Source organism: Mustela lutreola, chromosome 4, assembly GCF_030435805.1.
Source record: "Mustela lutreola isolate mMusLut2 chromosome 4, mMusLut2.pri, whole genome shotgun sequence".
NCBI classification, from domain to species: domain Eukaryota; kingdom Metazoa; phylum Chordata; class Mammalia; order Carnivora; family Mustelidae; genus Mustela; species Mustela lutreola.
Window position 1 is genome coordinate 115,572,819 of NC_081293.1, and position 17,968 is coordinate 115,590,786.

At 40.3% G+C, this 17,968-nt stretch overlaps 1 protein-coding gene across 6 annotated transcripts in view; it reads left to right on the forward strand.

Annotated features, from left to right (window-relative positions):
- Positions 1 to 15,381, forward strand: part of ORC5 (origin recognition complex subunit 5) — a 101,394-nt gene extending 86,013 nt beyond the window's left edge. For 4 of the 6 annotated variants that reach the window (XM_059170887.1, XM_059170883.1, XM_059170882.1 and 1 more), the window contains one exon: positions 4,946 to 5,750. Coding sequence is in view for 5 of the 6 variants with exons in the window: in XM_059170882.1 (XP_059026865.1) it covers positions 4,946 to 4,991 (46 nt within the window). In the remaining variant the exon portion in view is untranslated. Of the gene's footprint in view, positions 1 to 4,945; positions 5,751 to 14,437 lie in introns of those variants that run through there. The other 2 variants (XM_059170880.1, XM_059170878.1) reach the window with 2 other exon arrangements.
- Positions 15,382 to 17,968: the final 2,587 nt, after the last annotated feature.

Consider the following 17,968-nt stretch of genomic DNA (forward strand, 5'->3'; position numbering starts at 1 on the left):
CCTAAGGGAGGGGAGTGATGGTCAAAACTGACAAACTGATGCCAAGAAATCAGAGTCCATCTGATTTAATGATGAAGCAGTCATTTGTAGGGGGCACCTGGGTGGCTCAGTCAGTTAAGCATCTGCCTTCGGCTCAGGTCATGATCTCAGGATCCTGGGATCAAGCCCAACATCGGGCTTTCTGCTCATCAGGGAGCCTGCTTCCTCCTCTCTCTTTCTCTGCCTGCCTCTCTGCCTACTTGTGATCTCTGTCAAATAAATAAATAAAATCTTAAAACAAAAAAACAATCATTTGTAACTTTATCAGGAATACTTACAGGAATATAGTGGTTTAGAAGTCAGATTATAGCATATTTAAATAGTATTTATGAGAAAATTGATGCAGCAGATAGAATGTTTCTAATTCATTTGTTCACTTAATATTTGTTGTGTTGCCCATTATGATCACTGTGCTAGGCTTTGGGAATATAGCAACAAGTAAAACAGATTTATATCTTATCCTCATGAGCCTGTATTCTAGGATTCTTTTTGCTGTGAAAAGGAAGAGAGGATTATTACCTACTAAAGCGGTCGTGGAGCTATGGGAGGGTTATTATTATTTAAAAATTTGAATGTATTTAAATGCTGATGGGAAAAGGGTGATAGAGGAGAATTAATGATACAGAGGACAGAGAGATTAAAGTCTGAAATGGTATATCAATATGGGATTTTAGAAACGTGAGTTGAAAGAAATAGTCCCAGATGAAAGAGGGGGCTCTTTTTGCATTATAACATGAGGAAAAAGTGGATTCAGATGGAGCTGAGTTTGGAAGTTTGGTGGCAATAAGTTGAGGAAATTCTGATGTCTTCTACTTTGCCTCTAAATGGCAAGACAAAGGGGCACCTGGGTGGCTCAGTCAGCTAAGCATTTGCCTTCGGCTCAGGTCATGATCCCCAGGTTCTGAGATTAAGCGCCACATTAGGGTTCTTGTTTGGTGGGAAGCCTGCTTCTCTCTCTCCTTCTGGCTGCCACTCCCCCTTCTTGTGATCTCTTTCTTTGTCAAATAAATAAATAACATATTTTTAAAAAATAAACAGGGAGACAAAACTGAGAATAAGGACAGAAGCAATAGCAGTTCGAGAGGAATATGGGTATTTGAAATAACTGCTGTGGGGAATAGAAGAAGGTGCCATGAGGAGAAGGAACTTGCTGGGAGTACTGAGGGCCCATTTAAAATTCCTGACCTTGAATTTACAGTGACACCAATCTGTGGAACTTAAGATCTTCTATAATAGCATTCCATGTGCTAAGTACTGGGATAGCAAAGGGATATTGTTGAAATCACTTAGGACTGAGGTTTTGCCAGGTAAATTTGGTGGATGCTAGCAAGTGAGTGCTTGAAGTGATGGACCATGGAGTCTAAGTTAGGAAGGGAAGGAAGGAAATAAAGCCAGCAGAGGGCCAGTAGTTCAATGCCTAGCACATAATACTCAATAAGTATTTGTAGGTCACAAGTAAGTGAGGGAGCTTGTGAACTGGTTTTGTCAAGGTGTTCCAGGTAGCTTAGAGAAAGAGCTTGGGGATCAGAGGATAGCATGCCTGAATTTATGTTATTAGAGGTAGATTATTTCTGAGTATGATCATGAGATAAAGAAGGCATTGGAGTTAAGAAAGACGCATATGCAATGAGGTCACTATGCAGAGCTTAGGATGGAGAGGAAGACCAAACTGGGTTGCGGCATGAGTCAGTGACTAAGACATAGTGGCAGGGGGACACAAGGTGGTGAGCGGAATGAACCAAGTGTCAGAGGAGCAGAGCTTTTTGCACCAGGACACCAACCCTACCCAAAGGACTGCCTGGACTTTAATCATTAGAAAGAGCTGGAGAGGAGACAAGGTCCTTCAGAGGTAGCCAGATTACAGTAAGCCCAGAAGAGGAAAAAAAAAACATTCATGGAAGAGGTAAAGGACGTAGAGAAATTTACTGACCAAGGGAACAGGGGAAAGGTTTGGACAGAGAAGCAGTGGGAGGCTTTAAAGGAAGCACAAAATATGGAGTTAGAATATGGAAGAAGAAAAATGATGAGAAACTTATTAAATAATTGTCCTTGGGTTGTTGTTAATATGAATGGTAGTTTAAAGTTTCTTTCTTACACAGTTAAGAAAGAACTTATGCCAACATAAGAAGATTGCTTAAAGTTTTCTGGTTGCAAGTTGTCAGTGGAACCAAACTAAAAAATAACTCAAACTGCCCACAAAAGTAAAAGGAAATAAAGTAGTATCCTGTGAGAAAAAAAGTATTTCAGTGTAGTGAAAGAATTGATAAAGTGTAATCAAAGGATAAAAGCAAAATTAAATCTTAAATATTTAGGCATTTCATTTAACTAACTTGTATTTAAAGTATTCTGAATTCTGATTTAAGAATTAATTACTCCTAGGCAAATTGTCACTGATATTATTTGTGTTTATCCTATTTTTTCTATATGCTTAGTTTAGAAAATGATTCATTTTAGTTCTAAGAATCTCCTATATTATATAAAAACTATCCAAAACCTTAACATCATATTTATATAAATTTAATATGCATCTGAAGCCGTGAAAAGCCAGAGGAAAGTACTTATGTAGCACATAATTCTCTTTGTAGAAATTTAAAGTGTTGTTTACAGTAAATTGTCTATCTCTGCGTCCTATAAAGCACAAAGTTATCTTTGGAATGTGTGACATAATTTTTGATGTTTTCCTTGTGGTTATTCTTTCAAATTCTACCTTGTTTTAAAATAATATTTGTGGGGACCAGTTGGCAAGTCACCTGTTTACACTGGGGGATGGAGGGATGATAAAGACATTCATACATGTTGGGCAGTAAATGTTTCTTAAAGGAATGATCTTATATATCCAATTCCTGAATAATTGACTGTCTTGAAAAAAATCCAAAAATCTTAATGGTATCATTTAGTTTGCTTGAGTATTTTCTAGTGGCAAAGCAGAGAAAGGGAACATAGTGAAACTTTTATAGATTCTTTAAGTGTCTAATAAAAGACACTTAAAGAGTGTAGTGTTTTTCCATCGGTCCATTTGTTCTACCAAAGAAAACTTTATCGCAGAAACTACTAAAGTTACCCAACTAGACTGAGTAGAATCGAGGAGCCCCACCACTAACAAATCACAGTATTTCATTTGTTCATGTTTTCTTCTGGTCCTAGTCCGTGATACCAACGCTTTTCCTGTGCTGTCACTACTGAGTTGTAATTCTGTTCTCCTTTTTCCTCCTTAGTATTGTAGGTGTGTCGTTGTATTGGTCATTTTGTATGACTGTCTCCCATTCTATCAAATAATAGCTTCTAATCCTGTAGTTTTGGAATGTAAATGTTTTCATCTTAGCTGCTTCTAAATTTTTTTCCCCACACAATGTCAAGAAAACCCCAAAGCCCAAAATAATAAGATTTAACATGAAGTCCACATTATCTTGTTACTTTAGGTTTATAACCTTAAGACCCAAAGTTATGGTGGGCATATATCCCTGGAGAAACACACACATTCCCCTTCCCTTTCTGCCTGTGGTTAGAAATAGCTTCTTACATCCATTTCCTTCTAAGATCCTCTAAAAAAAGATCTTTTGGACCATTATGATTTATGTTTTTTGGTAATTTTGTCCAACTGGAAGTTTGTACTTCTTACGATTTTATTTTTAAAAAAATGCCTTGTGGTACCTTGTTGCCAGTATTTTGGGGAGGTCCTAGAATTGAACGAAAGCAGAACATTAAAATAGATGATGAGGTAATAACCACATATTTTATGTCTTTATGCTTGAGAATTTTATTTTAATACTTGTTTTCAGTTATTCTGTTACTCTTAATGACAACAAGATTGTCTCCGAAGTGTTTTATACCACTTGGAAAGGTTTATTATTCTTCAGAGGCAGTAAGGTATGAAACAGTAAGGTATTCTTTGGTCCTACATTAGGCACCACAATAGCCAGAGCATCTCACTGGAGCTATTTTTAAATGTGTTTTCATAAGCAGTATCCATAGTTCCCTAATCCACATTTTAAACAATATTTGATATGTCAGTCATTTGCTTAGAAACTTTTTTAGAACGTGTATTACAAAATGATAGACAAAAACATTAATTGATGATGGTTTAATAAATAAGAGTGTGCAATTAGTGAATCTTTAAAAGACTGTTCTCCCATGGATGATTATTTTTGCAGAATTGAATACTTTAAGGCTTTAATTTTATACTTATTGCTAGATCATTATGACTAATTATTTTGACCATTTATTCAAATAATAAACCTCCAAGTCTGAATATTTATAGTGAAGAATGAGTTTGGAGAAAGAAGAATAATTATATGTCTCTGTCTCTCTGCTATTTTATTCTGCCTGCCATCAGAGTACAAAAATATACATCCACATCGTCTGTTTGTTGTATCGTATTCTTGGATCATACAGATTTAGTTACAATACACATACAGGTCACCCAGTGTTAGAAGACTGAAAAGAATGAAAGCTACGAACAAGGATGGATGAGCTATACATTATATAATGATAAAACAGGTGTTTGGGAAGATAAACAGTGTTCAGAAGCAGAGAAGATTTAAATACTTTTGCATCTCTAATTACTTTACTCTGGTTATTAGACAAACAAATAGCTTTCAAATGAAATCTAAACTTTCTGTAGTATAATTAAAATACAGAATGTTGAATAGTTCTAACTTTGTTTCCTTTTTTTCAGAAAAGCAAACTTTATGCATGGGAGAAAAAAAGGAAACTTTTTAAAGAAACTTTGTTCCAAGTGACATTTTATAAAATTAATTCCATTCCTATTATGGTGCTTTTGATAGCACTATAGAATTGGTTAGCATTGGTTGTAAATTATTTTGCATGTGCTTCCCAGAACCACACAAACAAAGCTGAGCAGTCTAGGGGGTGAGGATGCTAACATATTATCTATTTTTGTTTATAGGACGGTGAACTTTGACATAATAAAATACTTGTATGATTTCTTGTGAAAACAAGCTTCAAAGCCATATGGACACTGTGACAATGACTAAGCCAAGCTGTGTTCATCCAACTACTTAGCTGGCCAGGGAGAGGAGTTCTTTGGCTCTATTGGATTTGTCCAGACAGGTGCTGGCCCAGCATGGAATCTGATGAAAATACTCTGATTGGTCTGGGTGGATGTGAGCAGAAGACTATTTACCAGGGACCCTGGAGTATTTGGAAGCAACGTGTTAATTATAAACAGCAGGGTTTGAGCACAATCTGTTCTACTCTTAATGATGTTATCTTAACACTGAAATTGCCTGAAACCCATTTACTTAGGACTACATTTTGCTCTGTGAACTATCCCCTGCGCTTTGAACGTGCCAGCAGCCCTTGTATATAAGCCCAGTCTTTTCACTTCCTCTCCACAGGAGCCTCTGCAGTTGCTTGCCAAAGCAGATTTTCCTAAGGCCACCGTTTTAAAAGATCATAGTTGCAAAATATAATAAATAGAAGTTGATTTTTTAAAAAAAAATCCAAGCTTGTGTATGCTTATTCCTCACCGTGATTTTCTCACAACCACAAGGTAGTTTGATCAGATATAGGCCAGCTTTCCATCTCTAAGCCTGCTTCATATCTGTGGTATGCTCGTGTGCGATTTTTCTGGTCACTCTTGCAATTAACCACCCAGCTTAGCTTTTTAATCTGCCTGATAGTTTTCTTTTCCTTTTTTAATCATTGGCCTTTAAGAGTTCCACAATAAAATGTTTTCCTGTTATATCGGTTATGAACCTTGGGTCTGGTTTTCTTTTCATATTTTTGAAGAAGAGTTCCATTAGCAGTTGAATACTAAAAATTGTTCTCAGCAGATTTAAAGTGCTTAATTACAGAGCCTAGTTTACATGTCAGGGGCATTTTATTCTTTCATTCCTTTTTTGAAGAAAAATTCTCCCAACATACACTGCCAGGTAGGAAGCCTTTTCGTGTAGTTATTGTCTGCCACATTCTGGATCAAGGAAGACAAGCAGTTGTGAGCTTGCATTTGTTTAGAGGTAATGACTAAATGGACTTCCTGTTTGCCTCCCAAAGGATGGCATCCGCCCTCACCCTACAACTCTTGCCCCACTGAAGGCGGTGAAATTTTGTGTTCCAGAAGATGTTTGGAGAAACCAGAACCAGGGGAAAGCCATGTGTGTTGTGATTTCAGGCTTAGGTTTCCTGCCTGTAAAAATCCAAGTGTCATTAAAGTGGAAAGCAGTGTGGGTAGCAGATTCAATGAGGAGCAATGCCACTTGGGGGAGTTTTCAGCCCCTCATAGTTGGCTATGAAGTGGCAGGTCTGCTGTGCAGCCTTCTTGGATAGGCTGGGACCAATCTGCATTTTGAGGGAAAAACTCTGGAATGTCAGAAGGAGAAGAGATCGCCAAATGAGGGACGGAAAGGAGACAAAGTACAGTGTACTTTGTAATGGAAGTAATTCTCCATGCCTGCTGACCACCTGTCCCCTGCCCAGGACCTTGCCTGTCCCGTCCTGCCACACCAGGTGCCACCAGGCCCATGTGTGGCTTCCCTGCAGGAGACCTTGTAACCAGATTTTCCCTGCTCCTGACTGGACCATAAGAACTTATCTGTTTGTAATTCCCTTTCTAATGGCTTGCTAAATGACTCACTAACTAATTTGATTAATTTATTTAAATGAAGGCTAACAGAGCTTAATATGGGTATTAGCATTTTAACAAGGGTCATCTGCAAATGAATTCTGTAATGGGAAGAAAGGAATCTCCAATTACAAGAAGGAATCTAATGGTGAGAATTACGGCTGGCTGATGGGCCAGCTATTTCCATTAAGAGAGGAGATGCCTTGGGAATGGAAATTGGTGCAGCCACTGTGGAAAGCCATATGGAGTTTCCTCAAAAAATTAAAAATAGAGCCACCATATGATCCAGCAATTCTACTTCTGGCAATTTATCTGAAGAAAGTGAAAAACTAATTTGAAAAGGTAGATGTACCAGTGTGTTCACTGCATTATTTCCAGTAGCCAGGATATGGAAGCAACCCAAGTGTCCATCGATGGATGAACGGATAAAGATGTGGTACATATATGTAGTGGAGTACTATTTAGTCATAAAAAAGGATGAAATCTTGCAATTTGCAGCTGTGTGTACAGGCCTTGAGGATGTTACATGAAGTGAAATTAGAGCAAGACAAATACTCTGATTTCAGTTATATGTGAAATAGAAATGACAAAAGTGAAACCAAACTCCTAGATACAGAGAGCATCATGATGGCTGCCACCAGGGAAGGTCATTCAGTGTGGTGGGTAGGGGGTGAAATGGGTAAAGAAAGTCAAGAGGTACAAACTTCCAGTTATAAAACAAATAAGTCATGGAAGTGATATTATGCAGCATGGTAACCACAGTCAATAATACTGTGTTGCATATTGAAAAGTTTCTATAAGAGTAATCTTTAAAGTTCTCATCATAGGAAAAGAATGTAACTTTTTTCAACCCTAATTATAAATATAGTTTATAAATATATAGTTTATAAACATCTTAAGGGTACCTGGGTGGCTTAGGTCATGATTTTAGCTCACGTCATGATCTCAGGGTCCTGGGATTTAGCCTTTCCTTGGCCTTCCCACTCAGTGGGAGTCTGCTTGAAATTCTTTTCCTCCCCCTCTGCCACTCCTCCATCCTTCCCCCAGCTCGTGTGTTTGTTCTCTCTCTCTCTCTCTCCCCAAATACATAAAATCTTTAAACATCTTAATTTCTAACACCAGACATGATAAAAATATATGAAATATGTTGAAATTAATCAGGAAATCATTTTTGTTTGTTATGCAATTAACGTTCTGGTGTATCATTTGTAAAAAGAGAGGAGGCACTCAAATTATGCTCCCCAAGTATTCTACCTAGATCTAAAAAATGATTTAGGTGGTAGAAGAAGGATTGCATGCTGTGGGGTTTTAGATTTTTTCATATATGGTTGACCATTTGAAAAATATTTTCTTTCAATTACTGTGACTTAGGTGTATACCTAGTTAGGTGGAAATCATATGCCCTCTTGTCTCTTACTTTCAAGTTAGTTTTAATTCTGCAGTCAGTCTTCATTGCTGAAGCAATTCCTTTTCATTAATTCTGGAAGGGATTCAGATCCAACAAGCCTATGCTCATTAAGCCCTGAAGTCAGAAAGGGGTCAGGGTTCTAGCTAAGAGTTAGAGGAGTTGGGGCTCTGGAGTCAGACTATCTTGGATCAAATATCAACTATATGTCTACAAGCTGTGTGACCTTAGGCAAGTTGAATCTGTCTGTGCATCTCTTTTCAAACCTGTACAGTGGAGAGTAGAACTTACCTCCTGGAGTAGTTTAGAAGATTAAGTAAGTTGATATATGGGAAGCAGTATAATTCTCAGCCAGGGGGCAGTTTTTCCCACCAGGTGATATTTAGCAATTTCTGGATACATTTTGGTCCCAGCTATGGGATGTGTGGAGGGATGGGGTACTGCTAAACACCTTATGTGCCTGCCCCACAACAGAATTATCTCGTTCAAAATGTCAGTAGTGCTGAGGCTGAGAAACCTGATCCAAGGTTCTCAGGTTCTTACCTGGCATAGTAAGTGCTCAGTAAATGTTGGCTGTTACGAACATGAAATATTTGTGGCCTAGAAAGCAGGTAAGTGAGGGAATGTAGAAATGTTCCAACTAGAAAGGAAAGAGGTACTCTTACCCAACCACACCTAAGGTATCGTTTCAGATTTTGGAATTATGCAAATGGACACAGGACCTTGGATTTTTATTTTGAAATTGAAGGATTATCTACTGGGTTCTTTTTCATGCACGGCTTTCAGTATTTGTTTTTCAAGATTTTGTCCAATAGTGAAAAGCATGTGCTGAGAGTGACCAAATCAGAGAAAGGTGGGATGGTGGAGCAATGAGTGGTTTACCTCCAACGGATTTAGTTAACCCACGACTGTTTAATGTAATTAAGGTGTCTGGAGCATGGAAAATGGGCGTCAGAAGCAGCCTCTTTAGTCCCTTCAAGGTGTGCACCACTGCTCATACTATGCAGAGAAAAGTAATGCACCAAGTCCAGGGATAGTGCATCCCTTGTCACACAAAGTCCTAAGTCCTAAGTCTCTAAATAGTATCTGGAAGGCAGCAGCTGCCCCTGTGTGTGCAATTAGGGCTATAATAGTGTCCTCCAGTGCTACCTCAAGACTCCCACTATTTGTGTGTCATAATTGTTTGCACTTTATGCCTTTAGCCATGAGCAAAGACTTGGAAGTAATTAGACCAGAGGTTGATATTATTCAGCTTCATCCCCTACATTTTGAAAGCTTCATCTGCTACAAAGTGGGACTGTCTATCATATGTAAATAGTTTAGATAATTTTGCATGTAATTTCAGTCTGCTGACACATTTTGCTTTCAAAAATGCTTAGTAGAGCTCAAAAAAATTCTTTCCTATCAAGATACCAACATTTCACTCAAATTTGCTATTAAGTGCCCTGAATACACAGTTAGTGTTCATTTTCCAGCAGTGGCACATTCATGAAGCACAGTATGAGAAGCAGAAATTTGGTAGAGCAGAGAAAATTATAATCAATTCATTCATTTAACTGCATGTTGATGCACAGTAATGATGGGAATTTTAGAAGGCATTCAACTGTTTGAGTAAATAGTGGTAGCTTTGGCATGAGGAAAGAGTCTGGATTTTAGAGATCTTTAGTGAAGATCTGCTGGGGTTTTGGATGAACCACAAACCTTTTCATTGGTCTTTGAAGGAGTTGAGAGTCTAATTTAATGGCATTTTCCATACAAATATTGCGAATATTCATCCAAAAAAAATACTAAGTACTATCTCTGTGCCCGGCTTTGTGTTGGTGGGGAAGGAGAGACAGCAGTGGTCACAGGAGTCAATGTCTGTCCTGGACAACCAGTGCTCTGAGCATCGGTAGAGTTATTCCATGAGACAGGAAATCTTGGCGGAAGAACTAAATCTGTGGGATGAGGAGGATAATGAGTTCAATTTGAACATGTTGCCATTGAGATGCTTAATCAGGTGGAAGTGTAAAGTAGGTAGTTCCATCTACGTTTGAGATCTGAGTTACAGTCAAGTATAAATGTAAAGGTCATCAAAATAGAGGGGGCTTTTTAGTGAGTTAGAGGTCTTAGTTCTTAAAGTCATGTCCTTGACATGGTGAGGAAGAAACCATTTGGAAGTGAGTTGAAGAAAATACATAGAAAGTGCCTATAGCTATTGCCGTTTAGCCCACCACAGAACTGCAGGTTAAATTTATTTTTTTCAAGTAACAATACTTCACTGTTCATATACACCCCATTCTCTCCAGTATGTGAAGTGGCAGCGAAAGAGACATGCGCTAAGTCCCATTTAGTATCTGGTCCCAAAATGAAAAATCAGACCCACTTAGAGTCTGTCTTCTATGGAGAACTTAGTTCCAAACATTTCATCACTTTGGGCTGACTCTCACAATAAGAGAGGTGTTGCTGTGGCTCAGGTGTGCCCTGGAATTTCTGAGACCGAAGTTTTCGCCATCCTTCATGGGACTCATTCAGCTAGAAATGAAGAAAGCCTCAGAGGAACTGAGATGTACCAACCCCATACACACCCAGGAGGAAGGAAGCTGAAATAGAAACCTCTGCTACTACATCAGTCTTTTTTTAATTGAACAACGTTGACTAACTGAAGACTTGTCGTCGAGTGGGTGGAAAGACGTGAAAAAGAGCCACATGTCTTGGATAAAACAGGCAGCTGCTATGAATGCCTTTGAATGTAAAAATATTAAGCTGAAGTGACCTACAGAGAAAGGAATTAAGTAGATCTAAGAAATTACATTTTTTAATTGTGATATTATAACTAAAAGTTATATGGGAGAAATGAAATATGTGCCAGTAAAAAAGAAAGTTTCTTAGACTACAAGAATAGGAAGGCCATGAGAGAAACCTCCAGCTGAGGTAGGAATGAAATTTTGGAACTGTTGAATGGAAGAGGATCCTGTCCACAGCTCCCTGCAGCATGGGCTGGTTGCCTGAATTTCATTTATGATCTAGGTTAGACCAGAAAGAAATTAAGAAGGAGAGAATGTGAAAAGACCTCCACCCTCAAAGAGAAAATGCTTTCAAACGTGTCTTTCATAATGCTGCTATATAGAGAGAATCTGTCTCTATTATAAAAGGAACACAAGTTAATGCAAAAATTGGAGGCAGTCATGAAGAAGTAAAAATCAGCAGTTAGCAACATTCAGATATTATCTCTGTAAGTCACCGTTGCGTATATTTACTTATGGTTGCTATATTCTCATAATTTAAAGAAAACCCATAATCGTGTCTTTTATACTGGGAAAGAAAGGACAGGTCACGAAGAGACTAGTGGTGCTCACGGAGACCTGTAAAGTATGCTCAGTGGGACTTGAGATCAGAACATCACCAAAACTGTTTAGAGTGACAACAGGTTTTTGTTTTTGTTTTAAGATTTTATTTATTTATTTGTCAGAGAGAAAGAGAGAGAGTGAGCACAGGCAGACAGTGGCAGAGGGAGAAGCAGGCTCCCTGCTGAGCAAGGACTCTGATATGGGACTCGATCCCAGACACTGGGATCATGACCTGAGCCGAAGGCAGCCGCTTAAGCAACTGAGCCACCCAGGCGTCCCAAGAGTGACAACAGTTTTTCAAAAAATAATTTATAGGGGCACCTGGGTGGCTCAGGGGGTTAAAGCCTCTGCCTTCAGCTCGGGTCATGATCTCAGGGTCCTGGGATCGAGCCCCGCATCGGGCTCTCTGCTCAGCCAGGAGCCTGCTCCCCCCTCCCCCTCTGCCTGCCTCTCTGACTACTTGTGATCTCTCTCTCTCTCTCTCTCTCTGTCAAATAAATACATAAATCTTAAAAAAAAATAATTTATATACAAGTAGTTGAAGTGTGAAACCACATCAATATCATGAAAAGTTAGTATCTCAAAAGATACAGCATCAAAAACCAATTCTCAAACATGTATGACCAATAGGTCTCTTTTAACAGAATCGCTTCTTTAAAAATGCTTATCCTGTTACTAAAAGGGGAAAGAGAACAAAAGAAACACTAGAATAGAGGAAGAGAGAGAAGAGGAATTGAAGGATGGAAGGAGGAGGGCAGTGAAGCAGACGCTCCCTTGTACACACGTGAACCACAAGAGACACGAAATGGGACGTTCCTGCTACTCTACTGCCGGAAAACAAACCACTCCAAACTTCACAGCCTCAAAACGACAATCATTCCTTTTCCTGCAGTTTGGGCAGGGCACGGCTCCTGGAGCAGTTTGAGAGGAGTCAAGGCGGCACGGAGGTGGGCTCCTGTTGTCTGGAGACAGACACTGGCTGACCGCTCTCGTCCCTCTGTATATTTTCTCATTTCCTAGCGTCGTCACTTTGGCCGCCTTGTGATCAAGGCGTGCTTATATTTAAAGGGAAGGGAATTCGCCCCACCTCTCCTAATAGGAAGGGTAGCAAAGAATTTGCCAACATGCTTTAAATCACTACACAAAACATAACAGACTGAAAATAACATTATGGAACGCAGATGGAGTATACTTTATGTCCTCTCAAAATCTGAATCTATGCGGGAGGGACTGCTGGTTGCCCTCCCACTCCTGCCAGGTGTCTCCCCTGCCTTCCACAGCACGGGAGCCCTGGCTGCAAGGAGGCCAGTGTAGTTGGAGCAAAGGCACCTATGGTGGGAGGTGGGAGCAGAGAGGTAATGACCTCGTCCCGTGTGGCCTGGCAGGGCACTGAAGCACCCTATTATTGTTCTGTCTGAGATGGGAGAGCCTTGAGCAGGGAGTCACATGATCTGGCTTAGGTTTCTGAAAAGGATCACTGAATGCTACACTGTTAATAGGCCATAGAAGCAGGAGAAGCAGGATAGCAGGCTATCGAAATAATCCAAGTGAGAGATAATCATGGCTCAGGTAAGAGTGTTAACAGCAGAGGTGGTGAGAAGTTGTCAGATGCAGGATAGAATAGGAAAGAAATATATGCAAGACTTGCTAAGTAATTGGAGATCAGTTGGGAGAGAGTCAAGGATGACTCCAGGGTTTTTGACACGAACGTGTAGAAGTTTGGAGGGGAGAAAAGATGAGGGGTTCAAGTGTGGATGTGATCAGTTGGAAATTTCTATTAGGAATCTAAGAGGAGATGTCATGGAGGCAGTTAGGTAGATATGTCTGGAGTTCAGGATAAAAACCCAGGCTGGAGATGTGAACATGGGGGTTGTCAGTGTCCAAGTGAAAGCACATAGGGGAAATGTGTATATAAAGGAAATATGGTCACCTCTTCTGGGTTAGAAAATTTCTGGTTCACTGGCTGAGCTCCTTCAAGGCAGCATTCAAACCCCCTGGGAAGGTAACCCCGACTTCTTGGCGGAGTTGCTGCTAAACTGTAAGGAACCTTTGGTCAGCCTTCCCTGTGTCTTCCCGTAGGATGCATGATACAATTACAGCTTCCTTTATTTAAATACTGAAATTTCACATGCTAACTTTTAACCTAAAATTTCAAATGGTCATTGCAATATTAATAAGAAAATGACAGGAAAGTCACAAGTGGGTCGTAGGTTTAAGTATAACAACATATACCGTGCCCAGCCCGGACAAAATGGCCTCTAAATACTGAGTTCATAGATTAAATATGCTAATTAAATCTCAAATGCCCATTGTTTTAAAGTTGTTCCTATTACTACACATTTACTTTCTCTCCATATCAGAAATAAGATCATATGAAGAATTTCTGCATTATATCTAAAGTTCCTTGTAAATGGATCTAAGTATGGAATATTTGGTTATTAGTACCTATTTTTTTTTCCTGGAAATATCCATCCATCTTTTGTTATATATATATATTTTTTTTTATTCTAATCATGATAAATCCACCACTGACTCCCACTTGAAAGGGGACATGCTTGGAGTTGTGGCTCAAGATGTTGGATTGGTTTACGGTGCCTGGGTGGCTCAATTAGGTGTCTGCATTTGGCTCAGGTCATGATCCCAGGGTCCTGGCATTGAGCCCCGCATCAAGCTTCTTGCTCAGCGGGGAGCCTGCTTCTCCCTCTCCCTCTGTAGCTTCCCCCTGCTTATGCTCTCTCATGCTCTCCCTGTTTCTCTCTCTCAAATAAATAAATCTTAAAAAAAAAAAAAAAAGATGCTGGGTTGGTTTATCTTGGTTTTCCCTAATTGCAGTTGTGACCAGTGGTGCTCATTAGCAAGACTTATAGGAGGCAGAATAGAGTGGAACTGTCAGGCCCGTATAATATTTGAAACTATAAATATGGTTCCATCATCTCACACAATAATTCAGAGCCACCTACCTGAGTAAGGAAGATGAAGATGAAAGTACCGGGGTTATTAGACATATACTGACCTTTGAGACAGAGATTGATTTTTCTTTTCCTCTTTTGCTTTTCACTGTTAAAACCGTGTGATTATAAGAATACCAACTGGACATTTGTATGGATGGACCTGTAATAGACAATTCACAATCATCATCTCTAATGCTGATATGGTTTGGATGAAAAAGATGAATTCACTGAGCTGCTGACCCTAGAATGCCTCTTGGAGAAGAAAATACATTTTGAGCAGCTAGGAGCCCAGTACAGGAAAGAAGCAGCAGAAAGAGCAGAGGATGAGACTCTGGGAAGAAGTTCATGGAAAGAAGTAAGGCAACAGAAACATGGCTAAACCCTTTTGCATTTAAAAAAAAAAAAATTATTTTTGCTCTCAAGGATCAGGGCAAGATGATAAACAAAAGGAGTCTTTAGGCTGGGCTACTGTACAGGTGATACAGCCAAAGAGAAATTTTAAGTTATTGCTTTACAATTCAAGCTGTGACCATTTTGTGCAACCCTTAAACTTCTGTAACAGTCTGTTGCATGCAACAGCCATGTTTTGGAGATCATCAAAAAGAAGCTGTTTCCTACTAATGGGTTGACACTAGAGTAAACTTCTTTTAAAGGACACCAGGTGGAAATCACAAAGATAGCTGACATTAAAAATTGGTTAGAGGGACACCTGGGTGGCTCAGTGGGTAAAAACCTCTGCCTTCGGCTTGGGTCATGATGCTAGGGTCCTGGGATCGAGCCCTGCATCGGGCTCTCTGCTCATCGGGGAACCTGCTTCCCTCTCTCTCTCTCTGCCTGCCTCTCTGCCTACTTGTGTTCTCTGTCTGTCAAATAAATAAATAAAATCTTTAAAAAAAATTGTTTAGAAGTGGCCATGAGAATTTAAGTTTCAAACCTCTTTCCTCCATTCAAGGAATTCAGACACATCTTGGGTGTGACAATCCCAAGCCAAAAGCATCACATGCTTGTTTCCTCGCCCTATCTCTCTGTTTCTCTGTTTATTTTTTTTAAAGATTTTATTTATTTGAAAGAGAGAGCAAGCACGAGGAGGGAGGAGGGGCATGGGGAGAGGGAGAAGACTCCCTGCTGAGCAGGGATCCCAATGCAGGGCTCAGTCGGGGGACCCTGACTGAGATCATGACCTGAGCCAAAGGCAGAAGCTTAACTGATTGAGTCACCCAGGCACCCCAGTGTATATATGTTGAAATTCACTTAGCTTTTGAGCCCTCACTTCTGTGACTGTAGAGACTAACTAGCCAATTCAAGATTAACTCAGCCTCTTCCAGTTTAAACTCAGCTCCTTGGATTGTTTTCCACTCCCTCCATTGATATTCATTAGGCCCATGCATAATCTTACTCTCTGCTATTCCTGAATGTGATTCAGCGTTTCCTCTACCTGTGGATGCAGAAGCTCCTCAGTCTGTGCTGACTCTCCTATGTCCCTCTACCTGCCTTTTCCATTGACTGTTTTAGTCTAGTTACTTGTGGGCTTCTGACGAACCATTCAGGCCATTCACTAGGGCCTCTGAGTCTGACTGGAACCTTCCATGTTGCTACTTCTCACTCCTCATGAAGTGGGCTACCACTCAAACTGTCCACTGGGAGGATTTCAGCTCGCTAGCAGCTTTCACTTCCACTGAGTAGAGCTCTAGTGCAACCACAGTTTTTAACTTGGCACCCACATACAGAGTTTACCCATCCATGAAACAAAACCAGCCTTGTGCTTTCTTCACAAGTTTATCATGGGGGAAACCACCCATGAAGCTATAGGTGTGAGCTGAGGGAGAGGCATTGATGCCATAGTGGACCCGGGCCACTTGTTCCCGCAGCTTTCCTATGTTCTCTGGACCTGTTTGAGATTGACCACCATTTTATCACTTCCATCGTAAAATGCATAGCTGCATGTGAATTGGTGGGTCTGAGAGTACACAGTTCATCGGACACCTGATCCCATGGTGAGCTCCTCTCCTTCTACCAAGAGTTGTTGGCTTGAGCCCTGAGAGGGACTTAGCTATTGGAGCTTGCCAGAGGTTCCATACAACATCCGCACCGATCTCTATTATGGGATGCTGGGTTGTATGGCCCAGGAGACAGGGTTGCTTCTACTGAAGTCTAGATCCTCTATAATTCTCTTTCTTGCTCTGCTCCCCATTCAAAAATAGCAGCCCTTCCTGCCACTGGTAAATGGGTAGAAATGGTCTGCGTTGCCCCCAGAACCTGAAGAAGCATTGCATTGTGTTTCTTTGGTAGCAACGGAAGATACAAGTATGATAGCTTTAAATTTACTCTTTTTTTTTTTTTTTTTTTTGAGAGGGAGAATTGGGGAGGAAGGGCAGAGGAAGAGGGAGGGAGAGAATCTTAAGCAGATTCCACACCCAGCACAGAGCCTGACGTGGGGCTCAATCTCACGACTGTGAAATTATGACCTGAGCTGAGATCAAGAATCAGATGCTTAACCAACTGAGCCATTTACTTTGGCTTCCATTTACTTTGGAAGGGATGTCACACGATATCCCAGAACACCATCAGTTCCCTGAAACTTCACTGATGTGGAAGACTTCTGAATCATCTTGAGGATCTCCCATCCAGCACATGAAGGACTTATGTTGACATACCGAGGCATCCAGCTTCCTTACAAGTTCTTGCTGGGTTGGCCCAATTAATACCATATTACCCAACACAATAAACCAATATTATGTTCTATGTGATATCCAGATGCTTCAGGGCCCATTGGCTATGTTGCAAGAGCAGGAGAATTAGCACAATTCTGGAGTAAGATCATGAATGTTTATAGTTGTCCCTCATAGGTGAATGATAAATGCATGTGATACTTCTTCCTGATAGGTATTGAAAAACATCTGTGTGGGGGCGCCTGGGTGGCTCAGTGGGTTAAAGCCTCTGCCTTCCGCTCAGGTCATGATCCCAGGGTCCTGCTCAGCAGGGAGCCTGCTTTTCCCTCTCTTTCTCTGCCTGCTTCTCTGCCTACTTGTGATCTCTGTCTGTCAAATTAATAAATAAAATCTTTTAAAAAAAAATCTGTGTGCTAGACCAAAAACTGTATATAGGGACTTTAAGCTTCTGTTTAGAAAATGAGAGCATTCCTAACCTTATATCACAAAAAGTCTGCAAAATCATGACTTCTCATGAGCCCGTCAAATAAGGAGGTACAGAGCCACCAACTAGCTTAAAATCTAAAGAAAGAGAGGTGACTTGAAATCAAAGAAAAATGGAACCTGAATCTGAGTGTCATATAAGCTGGTAAGATTCTGGGCCAGATGCTGAGTGTCATATAAGCTGGTAAGAAGAATTCAGCTAAAATTTTTAACAAATTACTAAAGACAGTGTGGGCTGAGTATAAAATTCCTGGGAGTTGCAGACACAAGGAGAATTTGCATACATTCACAAGCTCTTGGCCAAGTGTTCACAGAATTGGTGGACGAGAGACTGAAGAAATCCTTCTTCATCGCACCAACTTGGGGCAGGGAGTAGCAGCTGCTGTGGAAAGGCATGAAGCCTCCCTCACATATTGCTTTCCTATAACTCCATGAAAAAAAAAGACATAAACCACTGGCCACTGGTGGAAAGGCAGCAAGCCCAATAATCTTTAAGGGCACACTGCAGC